The sequence below is a fragment of the Callospermophilus lateralis genome, chromosome 7 (assembly GCF_048772815.1).
Source record: "Callospermophilus lateralis isolate mCalLat2 chromosome 7, mCalLat2.hap1, whole genome shotgun sequence".
Lineage (NCBI taxonomy): Eukaryota > Metazoa > Chordata > Mammalia > Rodentia > Sciuridae > Callospermophilus > Callospermophilus lateralis.
The window spans coordinates 141,957,695-141,968,948 of NC_135311.1; the positions used below are offsets into that span (position 1 = coordinate 141,957,695).

An 11,254-nucleotide genomic window follows, 5' to 3' on the forward strand; every position below is an offset into this window, starting at 1 on the left:
CCTCTCCTGAGGTCGGTCCCCAAGGAGGTAGGAGCCTGGTCTTGGACATACCCCTGCCCCAGGGGCCAGGACCCTCATCCTCGCCCCACTGCTGCAGAATGCCTCCCCGGACACTACGGAGCTGGCTGTCAGCTCAGCTGCGGCTGCCTCAACGGAGGCCTCTGTGACAGGCACACGGGCCGCTGCCTCTGCCCTGCTGGCTGGACTGGGGACAAGTGCCAGAGATGTGAGTGGGGCAGGAAGGGGGAGCCCTGTGGGCTGCCAAGGGTCCTCTCAGCCTCGCCCAGACGAGGACGCAGAGTGGCCCTCACCATGGAGGTGGGGGCTGCTGTCTGAGCCACAAGGCCCTGGGGCGGGTCTGGACCCGGGCCCAGGCTGACTGGGCTGGGAGCCTCACTTTTCCCTGGGCTGGGGTGGGCCTGCTTGGCCTGCGCTCTCAGCTGCTCCAATAGCCTCTCCCCCTGCCTTGGGCCCTGTGGCCGAGCCTGGGCTCCTGGGTCCCTGTCCACCCTTCTCTCATGGGGCAGGGGCACACAGGGCTCCGCCTGCCACCTGTCTCCTTGCCCACAGCCTGTGCTGAGGGCACCTTCGGGGCTCACTGTGAGGAGCGCTGCACCTGTCGTCGGGGAGCCTGCCACCATGTCACGGGGGCCTGCCGCTGTCCCCCAGGATGGAGGGGCTTACGGTGTGAGGATGGTGAGTGCAGCCCCCAGTGTGGCCGGCTCACGGGGCCCCTGGCTAAGGAGGGACAGTCCTGCCCAGGGTGGCTGCCTGCAGCCCGGTCTGGCCCCAGGGCTCCCCGCCGTGCCCTTGACAGGAGCCTTCCCGCAGCCTGCCCACCCGGCTGGTTCGGAGAGGCCTGTGTCCAGAGCTGCCGCTGCCCACCTGGGGCCTCCTGCCACCACGTCACTGGGGAGTGTCACTGTCCTCCTGGCTTCACTGGGCCTGGCTGTGAGCAGGGTAGGTGCTACCCGGCTTGGGGCACCCCTGGACAGGCTGCCCATTCCTGAGGCTGGCCAGGACTGACCCCACCCCACCCCACTCACCCAGCCTGCTGGCCCGGCACTTTTGGAGAGGACTGTAGGCACCTGTGCCAGTGTCCTGGCAAGACCCAGGCCTGCCACCCTGCTACAGGGGCCTGCGTGTGCATGGCTGGCTACCACGGCACTGGCTGCCAGAAACGTGAGTGCGCTCATGTCCCCTGAGGCCTGGTGGCCTGCCCGCCCTGGAAGGCCTCTGCCTGAGGGGGTTGGAGGTGGCACGTGGGGGCTGCCATGCTCAGCTCAGGGCTGCTGGGGGTCAGCCTCCGGCTCCCAGCCCCTGGCAATGGCTCCTGTTCCTACAGGATGCCCGCCTGGGCGCTATGGTCCAGGCTGTGGACAGGTGTGTGGGTGTCGGAACGGGGGCTCCTGTGACGCAGCCACAGGGGCCTGCCACTGTCCTGCCGGGTTCCTCGGAGCTGACTGCAGTCTGAGTGAGTGGCCAGCTACAGGCCTGGGGCTCTTCCTGCATCTCTAGGGAGCAAGGCCCTGCCCGCCGGCCGGCAGGAGGACCGCCTCCCAGGCACCACCCTGACCACCTCTCTGACCCGCTCTTGCTGGTCCAGGCTGAGCTAACCTGTGTGGCAGAGAGGCCAGCAACCCTCTCTGTAGGACATCAGTGGGATCCTACTGTCCCCAGCTGCAGCTGTGGTCACTGCTGCCAAGGAGGGGCCTTTCTCCTGAGTCATGGAGACGCTCCCTGTCTGGGGCCGGGGGAGCTGGGGTGGGAGGCTCTAATGGGAAGAGAAGGGCAGTCCCCGGGCAGGGCCCGGCTGGGGTCTGCCAGCTCACCTGCCCCCTCCCTGGCAGCCTGTCCACCAGGCCACTTTGGCCTCAGCTGTGCCCATGTGTGTGCCTGCGGGCAGGGGGCCACCTGTGACCCTGTGACTGGCACTTGCATCTGCCCACCGGGGAGGACTGGCACCCACTGTGAGCATGGTGAGTGTCCATGGGGGTGGCAGAGGGGCACTACACAGATGTCCCTCCATTAGCCATGGGAGGTCAGCGTGGTGAACTCAGACTACTGTGCCTGAGGGACTGTCCTCCTGCCCTCTCCCAGCCTGTCCCCAAAGCCACCATGGGCTCCCAAAAGGACCCTGTGGGTGGAGGGCAGCACCCTTACTGTATGGCCAGTGCTGCCCTGCTGGGTGGACAGGGCCCCGTCCCACCCCAGCCCCTGCCTCCCCCTACTGGCTAGAGGGCTCAGGCTACCTAGTGATTTGGCAGTGTCCCTGTGGCCAGTGGGGGCTTCAGGTCTGGCCAGAGCCCCTCCTGGAAGGAGAGTGGTGGCTGCTTTCTGTCTGAGGGGGAGCCGGCCCCCGGCCATCTCTAGGCCCAGGCGCAGGACTCCCAGGGGGAGGCAGCCGAGCACAGGCCAGTGAGACAGGGAAAAGAGGGACAGTGCGGTGGCTTGTGTTCTCCGCTATGTGCCCAGTCCCCAGGCCTGGCTCCCCTTAGTCCTCATTGAGGGCGTCTCCCCACCCCAACTCAGCCTCAGGGCTCCCTGGGATCCTGTGCAGCCGGAGGTCAGAACCCAGGGACCAGCTCCCGCCAGGAGGTGGCCTGGCCCTGCTTCTCCTCCAGGCCGGGCACCAGCTCCCCTGGGCTGCATTCTGCTCTGAACAGGAGGGCCACAGGGAGCGTCCCTTCCCAGGCCTGGAGGGTGTACCTGGCTCCCAGGCTGGCCGCGGCTGTGTGGAGAGGCCACCACCTCCAGGAAGCCTTCCTGACCCGCCCACTGCCTGGGAGGTGCTCCCAGCCTCTGGAGGGCATGGCCCCTTGCTTACTGGTCCCTTCAGCCCTCAGCCAGGCCTGGTGTCTGCTGTCCCCCTGGTACCACGTGCCTGGCGAGTGAGGCTGGCACAGGACATCCCAGGAAGCCTCCGTTGAAGGAATGGGAGCCTGTGCAGGGCGTGGCCTGAGCAGCCTAGCCTGGCCAGCGCTCTGGGCAGCACCTGTCTTCTGCCCCCAGGCTGCCCCCAGAACCGGTTTGGCGCGGGCTGTGAGCTCCAGTGTGACTGCAGACACGGAGCCCTGTGCCACAGCACCCACGGCAGCTGCTCCTGCCGCCCGGGCTGGATGGGGCCACAGTGCGAGCAGGGTGAGTGAGGGGGCCAGAGGTGTCCCCAAGAGCAGTGGGCAGGAGGAAGGATCAGCTGTGGGCAGGGGAGTGGCCCTGTGTGCCCCTGAGGGAGCAGGGCTTGAGGGCCCTTGTTGGGGGGCCTGGGCTGACAGAGGGCTGGCTGAGGTGCTGGTCCCCTGAGTCTGTGCCTGAGGGGCTGTCCTCCTGCCTCTCCCAGCCTGTCCTCCTGGGCGCTACGGTGCCGCCTGCCTCTTGGAGTGCGCCTGTCAGAACAACGGCACCTGTGAGCCCGCCTCGGGCGCCTGCCGCTGTGGCCCTGGCTTCTATGGCCAGGCCTGCGAGCACTGTGAGTCATGGGCTGGGGCCTCTGCCGGCTGGGCTGTGGCCGGTGGCTGTCCTCGGCCCCGAGTGGGCCATCGGGCTGGCCTTTGCTTGATGACAGCGAGATGTCATTGCTCGTAGGGCCCCGGAGTCGAGCCTGACCTGACTCGTGACTGAGGCTCTCATGTCAGAGGTGGCTCCTTGGGGTCACTCAGGGAGCAGGGTCTGGGCTGCCACCCAGTTGGGCACCCCAACTGTCCTGGGCGAGCCCTGCCAGGCTGTTAGACCGGGATGGGGTCCTAGGGCGTGGGGCGTGAGGACGCAGGGGCGGGACTTCTCTCTGGCCCGAGTCCTCGGTCCCTTGCTTTCTCTGGGCCACTGGGAGCTTTCTGCTGCCCCTGCCTCTGGCTCCCTGTAACCGGGGTCCCCCCTCAGCCTGTCCCCCCGGATTCCATGGAGCTGGGTGCCAGGAGGCCTGTGAGTGTCAACAGGGAGCCTCCTGTGACCCCGTCAGTGGCCAGTGCTTCTGCCCAGCCGGCTTCCATGGCCAGTTCTGTGAGAGGGGTGAGTGGTCATGTGCCCCACAGGCTCCCCATGCAGCCCCTCAACCCTGTCCCTGTCTAGTCTGGGTGCAGGACAAGAGGGGACGCTGAGCCCACTGTCCCCTCCAGGGTGTGAGCCAGGCTTCTTTGGAGAAGGCTGCCACCAACGGTGTGGCTGCAGTGGTGGGGCGCCCTGTGACCCCGTCAGCGGCCTCTGCCTGTGCCCACCAGGGCGCTCGGGAGCCACGTGTGACCTGGGTGAGTGGGGGTCTTGCTGGAGGGTTGTGGAGTGGGTCTCCATATTGATTGTGGATTGAGCGCCACCTGTGCCACCTGACTGACGTGCCCTCCTGCGACCTCTGTGCCCCAGCCTGTGCCCTCGTGGGGGCAGGCACCAGGGTGTGCTCACCAGAGCTGGAGCTGTAGAGGTCCTGCCCTGCCCCGCGGCTGCCAGAGTCCCAGGCCCCTCTACTGGGGCCGGGACATTTGATCATGGGAGGAAGCCCCTGATAGGTGGAAGGTGGTCCCTATCTGCTGGCTGGGGGTGGGGGCATTGAGAGGGTGGAAGGGCCACCCAAGGGTGGGGGCTGCCCTACTGGGGCTGCACAGTGGACTGACTGGGGGGTTCCTGGGCCTGATGAGCCTTGGGGGAGCCGCCTCGGCCACAGGTCCCCCTTTGCCCACCCGGAGCCTGGGCGGGAACATGGGTAGTGATTCTGGGAAGGCACCCATCCCATGCAGGAGCCCTCAGATGCAGCACACTGTTGGGAAAGCAGGGCAGGGGCTGTCCTGCTCCCAGGGGACGCTGAGGCCCCCCGCTTGCCGAGCTCTCTGCCCACAGCCCAGCAGACAGGGACCTGCTCAGGCCTCTCCCCTCCCCCCTCGCATTTAGATTGCAAACAAGGCCGCTTTGGGCCCGGCTGTGCCCTGCGCTGTGAGTGTTCCGCGGGGGCTGACTGTGACCCGGTCAGTGGGCAGTGCCACTGCGTGGATGGCTACATGGGGCCCACGTGCCGGGAAGGTGAGTTGTGCTCCTGGGGGGGGGGGGAGACACTGGGCCCCCACCCGGGCTGAGGACCTGTCCTTGCCTTTATCACTGAGTGGGTGCCAGAGAGACCACAGCCCTCCCTGCCCAGTACCCACAGTGTCCACGCGGCTCCTGACAGACCAGGTGTGAGCCTCCTAGCCACTTAGCCATGGGGCAGGGTGGGCACTGCCAGCCAGCAGCCCCACCTTCCCCAGCCCAGCAGCTGCGAGGGCCAGTGCAAACCCAGTGGGAGCCCAGAGAGCCCACCCTACAGGCCGGGCTGGGCGGGGCAGTGCAGGGGGGCAGAGCTTGGGGTGCCCACACCCCCTGGCTGGCCCAGGTTGGCTCCCCGGGCCTGGGATGCTGCAGGTGTTGGGCAGGGCCTCTGCAGAGGGCATGAGGACAGGCGAGCGCCCACCCCAGGGCTCTGGTATGGCTGAGCAGGGACCCCAGGTGGAGACCCCTGACATGAGTGCTTCTCAAACTCCCCAAGATGGTCCTGGCCTCAGATCCTAAGAGCTGTGAAGGGAGGGAGGCATGGAGGAGGGAGCCCGGCTCCACAGTGGGGTGGCTCCTGGGGACCAGGCAGCCACTTGCCGGCTGGTGCTTGCACACAACGCTGTCCACAGCGGCACCCAGTGGCCAGGTGTGGCGGTGCACCCTGGGGCATCCTAGCCCAGACATTGAGCCTGAGGTCTCTGAAGCTGGGCCCCTCTGGGCAGGGCCTCTTTGGCCTGTGGAGTCCTGGGCCCTGTTCACTGTTCTGGAGTGGGCTTGGCTTAGCTCTGGGGGAAGTCCCTCCCCATCCAGCCCGGCCTCTCATGCCTTCTGGAAAGGAGAGGCTGGGAGCGTGCGTTGGGAGGAGTCGGGCTTGGGCAGGAGTGAGACGGAGCAGGAGGCCGGGCCTGGGGAGGGGGTCCCTGCAGGCAGGGGTGGGTGAGGCCTCACAGCCCCAGTACAGTGACATCCAAGAATGAGGGCACCCATGTGAACTGCTGTGTGTTCCCTCACAGGTGGGCCCTCCCAGTTCCTCGAGAGCCTGTCCCCAGCACAGGGCGCAGGTAAGGGGTGGGGAATGCCCCGGGCTTTCCAGGAGGGTGTGTTGTGGCTAGGTCCAAAGGGCCAGGCCTGGCAGTAGACATGTCTGCTGCCTGAACCTCAAAATCTAGACCTGACGTGGAGCTGGGGAGGAGGGTGGGCCGCTCTCCTCCAAGGGTGGGACGGGCCAGCCAGGACCTGGCTGTTTCAAGAGCTGCCACCCCCAGGACTGACCCTCCTTTCTTCTCATGCCCCAGCGGCCACACGGCCAGTCTCCAGCAGACAGGTACCCAGCTCTGCAGGCACTAGCTGAGGCAGCCCCTGCCATGGAGGCTCTGCCACAAAGCTCCAGCTGAGGGAGCCAGGCCTTGGTGATACAAGAGAACTCATGTGGACCTAGGACTCCTGCCTCTCTCCAGAGGGCTGTGGACAGCTGTGGGTCTCAGGGGAGGGCTGTAAACAGCTGCCCAGCCTCTCCATCAGCCAGGGCCCTGTGGCTGTGAGGAGGGAGGCCTCATGTGGCCACAAGTAGCCCAGGGGAGTGGACCGGACCTCAGGCTGCATTGTCCACATCAGGCACCTGGCTAGCTGTGCTGAGGACACCCTGACCCTCCCTGCAGCCTGGGTTGGGACCAAGGCAGCTGTGGGTGTGGGCCTCTGCCCTCCGAGCAGGCCCTCCTGGTGCTAGGCCCTGGACTGCTGCAGCCTGGCCGACTGACTCTTTACTTGCAGATGTGGTCTGGCCGGTTTATGTATAGGTATTTATGGGCAGTGCCACATGCCCCGCTGCCCGTCCCAGGAAGCCTGGACTCAGGCTGGCAGGGCCCTGGGGTCGGGTTCCATGTAAAGCCCAGCGAGTTAAATTAATGTGGGCTTCTGCGGCCTGTGTTTTCGCTGCTTTCCATCGGCTCTGATGGGCTCTCATGGGCTCTGATGGACTCTCGTGGGCTCTGATGGGAGTGTTCATTGACATCCCTCTAATGGTGCTCCTGGGAAAAGGGGGAAGCTGTCAGCATAAAGCCACCCACAGGAAGTTCTCAGCCGGAAGGGTGAATGATCCCAAAGGGAAGGCAAAAAGAAATCCCCGAGTCTAACAAATCCAAGACCACCAGGGGCAAAGAGAAACTCTAAGATGCCTGGAGAAGAAAGGCCAGTGGGAACCAGGCCCGCGGTGGACTCTGTAAGAGAAACACCAAAGGCTGCAAACAGCGTTGTTCTGTAACTTCAAGAGGCGAGGAATTCTGAAACCTGAATTTTTATGTCCAGCTAAACTATCAAGATCCATGAAGTCACCCATACAAGCCTGATTTGAAAACGCTCACTGGAAAATGTCAACAAGAGGGCAAGGATCCCAGGAGGGGGTTATTATTCACGTTCCCATGTGCCCTAGTGATTAAGAGAACCAGAATAGTCCTGTTAATCCACAAGGACCCCTGGACTCTGTCACCATGGTGTGAGAGTGTAGACAGGGACAGATGGAGGGGAATGTCACCCGTCCTGGCTGGTGAAACCCAGTGATCAGCCACAGGAAGTGAGGGCAGAGCCTGGGGTCAGCTGGCCTGAGGATGCTGTGGAACGCCTCACCTCACACCCCCCAGAGGGAGCAGGACCATCCAGTGGGAGGAAGGAAGGGGCAGCAGAGCCTAGGAAGGAAACACAGGGTGCACGTGGTGATAAGGGAGGGCCCAAACAGGTCCCCTGAACTGTCAACAGATCCTGAGTAATGGGCCAGGTGTCGTGGTGCAGGCCTGTAATCCCAGCGACTCAGGAGGCCGAGGCAGGAGGATAGCAAGCTCAAAGCCAATCTCAGCAATTTAGTGAGACCCTAAGCAACTTAGTGAGGCTCTGTCTCAAAAAATAAAAAGGGGCTGGGGATGTGGCTCAGGGAGTAAGCACCCCTGGGTTCAATCTTCAGTACCTGCCCCCCACCAAAAAAAAAAAAAAAGACCCTACTAATTGACAAATGAGGAGAGGAGAAAAAGGACCCAACTAATCCACTAATCATGCCGAGGAAGGCTGGGTAAGAGTTTTAGTATTTCAAGGTGACAAGACTGTCCACACACACACACACACACACACACACACACACACACACAAGCACGCACGAGAGGTTCAGAATTCACAGAGCAATGGTGGGTAAAACAGGAAGAAAAAAAATCATCTTACCTGGTGGTTTTACTATGCTCTTTACAAAAACCAATAGTTTATGCAAATAAGATGGCGAGCGTCGAACCTGAGTAAGCTAAATGCGTCCCCACGTGCGTTTTATTCATGTGTCACACACACACACATTCACACTCACTCCTGTGAACCGTATATTCAGCATGGAGAGAAGTGGTACATTTAATAAAACCAGACTTTCCTCCTTTGAAGACTAATAAGAAAAAAAAAAGCGTAGAAGACTGATGATTTTGAATATGAAACAAGAAAAACAATACAGAAGAAGGAGGGAGAATGAACCCACCTGCGGTAGAGAGCGAAACATAAAAAAAGATCAAGAGTCTTTGAAACAGGAAAGGGCTAAACAGGAGAACCAGCCAGGAGCACTCCAGCCCCAGGGTGAACGCAAGTGGCCAGGAAGGTCCACACCCTCCCTCTGGCCCGGCGGTGCCTGATGCCGATGCTGGCACGGGGGGGTGGGGGGTGGGGGGGGGCAGGCTCTGAAGACACCGTGGACTTGTTTAATGTGACTTGTTCTGGGGACTTTAAATAGAGGAAAAGTGGCTTCCCTGGCCTGGGGCGGATATTGATGGCTAAAACCAGGCCAGCATGAAATAGGGAAGCAAACTCCCAAGTGAGCATGAGCTACCCAAATAACAGGGTTCAGAACCAACGTCTGGGCTGGCAGGCGTGGCTCGGTGCAGGGCGCTGGCCCAGGCTGCGTGAGGCCCAGGGCTCCATTCTCAGCACCATCAAACAAACAAAAACAGCTAATGTCCTCCTGGTCTAATGGAAGAGCGCCGGCAAGGGGAGAAGTCAGGCCGGAGGCGTTCGGATGCCAGCTCTGGGGAAACCGGGTGCAGAAGGGGCACTAACAGTGGTGGCCAAGTACCAGGGTCATGGTTGGTGGAGCCACAAATGAATCTGGGTCTGTCCACTCCCTGCCATCCAAGGGCCTCCCACACTACCGCGTGACCACCACGGCTTCTGCTCAGCTCCCACCTCCCCCCTTCCCCACTAGAACGCGGGATCTGGGGAGGCAGGGGCTTGCCAGCTCCCTGCTGGACACCCTGGAGCTGGACCAAGAGTTGGAAAACAGTGCCTGCAGCCCCCAGAGCTCAGAGGCCCCGACAGTGCTGTCCCGTGAGCACTAGGTGCCAGGGTCTGCTGTGAGATGAACTTGCTGTGGGGGTTGGATTATCTCTAGAAAAGCACCAGTCGAGGGCTGCAGTTAATAAGATTCACCAAGGTTGGCAATCAAGCCATGTGTCATATAAATTATAAAGCCTACAGAAGTCACCAGCCCTTCAGCATCAGCCATAGCCAAATAGGAAACAGTTTGAGACACTATCACCAGGGCAGCAAACCCACACGTAGGTGGGCACGAGTCTGGCACAAGGATTTCTACTCTGAGTTTTTAAAGACCTAAACAGAAGCATATATATATATATATACACATAAACAAGGGACAGCTGTGATGTGACAGAGGGGACCTCCCAGCCCTTGCACCTGACATGATTCCAATCTGTTGAATCAAGGCCCGACAATGGAGTGCACATGGCGTCTGGGGAAGCCTCTGCCATGTCTAAAGTGGTCCAGGTCTGATGTCGAGTGGGTTGGCAGGCAGAGAAGAGGCCATGAGCAGGGTTCACGGACATGCCAGCAGTGTGTGGGGTGGGACAGTCTTGCTACCACCTGACCTCTGCTGGGGCTGTGGGATCCTGAGGCCGGTGTCCCAGGGTCCGGCAGCAATACCTCTGTTAGCCAGCAGGGGCGCCCAAGGGTACACTGTGTGGCTGGCAAGAGAGGGAGGGGCTGGAACCAGTGAGCCAGAGGTGCAGAGCAGCACCAGGGGTCCCACAATGGGGCCGAGACGGGCAGGCCTCCTCCGCGGGAGCCATGCCCACAAGGGCACACAGGGCGGGGCGCCCCGGGGCCTGGGAGGGGTCCTCACTGGCTGGGCTGGACACTGATGTTTGCTGAGATGGACCACAGCCCTTGTCCCCACTCCCTGCAGACGCAGGGCCCATGTGGCCCCAGGCTGGCACTCCAGGCACTGCCTGGTCCCACTCCGCCCGTCCTGAGCACAGGTCTTGCTGGGGATGGCTGGTGTCGTTAAAAGCCTTGAGGTCCTCTGTGAGCCCAGTGACCCCAGGAGTGGGTGGAGAGATCTGGGGTCTCCGTTTCCCTGAGCGCAGTGGGGATTCCATGCAGGCAAGGGCCTCCCTGCATCACGCATCTGGACAGGAGGAAGGGTGGCTAGGCAGCCTGCCCTGGGTGCCAGCTGCCCCCCCAGCCAGGTGGTGTGGCAGGGTCCTCCACAGGCCCCCCATTATCGGGAGGGGAGTGCCCGACACAGTGGGTGGGCTGAGGCCGAGGGTTCTCAGCGGGGACCATGCTCCGTCAGGCTGTCTCGGCTGTGGACTGGGACTGGCGGGGCCCGGCTGGGCCTGCCTTGCTGACAGCCCAGACCCTGTCCTTCCTCACTGCTAGGGAGGGTTGCCTATCCTGAGCAGACCTGGCTTGGGCTGGACCGAGGTGGCCCCAGCCACCCTCCAGCCCAGGGCTGTCCTTCCCCCTGCTGATGAAGCCGTACTGCTCTAACCACAAGCAAGGACAGGCTTCAGAGGCAGAGCCCCAGCCTGTGGCCACTTGGCTCTGCTGGCTGAACTGTGGTTGGGGGAGTCAAGTGCTAGGCCCGCCTGCCCCTCCTGGACCCTGATCCTTGGGGCCCAGTGGTGAGGACTGGCAGGAGGACTGCGGGGCAGTTGGGTTGCCATGAAGAAGAGGCCCGTGCTCCTGAGTAGGGCAGGCCACGGCCCGTGAGCACTCCACACACACACCCCTGGTCAGCCGCCTGTCCCACAGTAGCTGCAGGACAGAGAAGAGGCCACCCGGCTCGAGCCTCAGGCAGGGACTGGAGGCTTGATGTGCCCACATGTGCAGGGGCAGCGGGGCCTCTCTCCAGTGGGTCACCCCCAGACCCAGCCTCTCTCTCCAAGACCTGCCACCTCCTCGTGCAGTGCAACCACTGACCGCAGTC

At 62.7% G+C, this 11,254-nt stretch overlaps 1 protein-coding gene across 1 annotated transcript in view; it reads left to right on the forward strand.

The window, feature by feature from the left end:
- Positions 1-9,365, forward strand: part of Megf6 (multiple EGF like domains 6) — a 97,080-nt gene extending 87,715 nt beyond the window's left edge. Inside the window, exons 26-38 of the mRNA XM_076862675.2 lie at positions 98-226; positions 571-696; positions 832-960; positions 1,051-1,182; positions 1,346-1,474; positions 1,851-1,979; positions 3,013-3,141; positions 3,341-3,469; positions 3,880-4,008; positions 4,116-4,244; positions 4,879-5,007; positions 6,027-6,081; positions 9,233-9,365. Coding sequence (XP_076718790.2) covers positions 98-226; positions 571-696; positions 832-960; positions 1,051-1,182; positions 1,346-1,474; positions 1,851-1,979; positions 3,013-3,141; positions 3,341-3,469; positions 3,880-4,008; positions 4,116-4,244; positions 4,879-5,007; positions 6,027-6,081; positions 9,233-9,365 — 1,607 coding nt within the window. The remainder of the gene's footprint in view (positions 1-97; positions 227-570; positions 697-831; positions 961-1,050; positions 1,183-1,345; positions 1,475-1,850; positions 1,980-3,012; positions 3,142-3,340; positions 3,470-3,879; positions 4,009-4,115; positions 4,245-4,878; positions 5,008-6,026; positions 6,082-9,232) is intronic.
- The last annotated feature ends 1,889 nt before the right edge of the window (positions 9,366-11,254 follow it).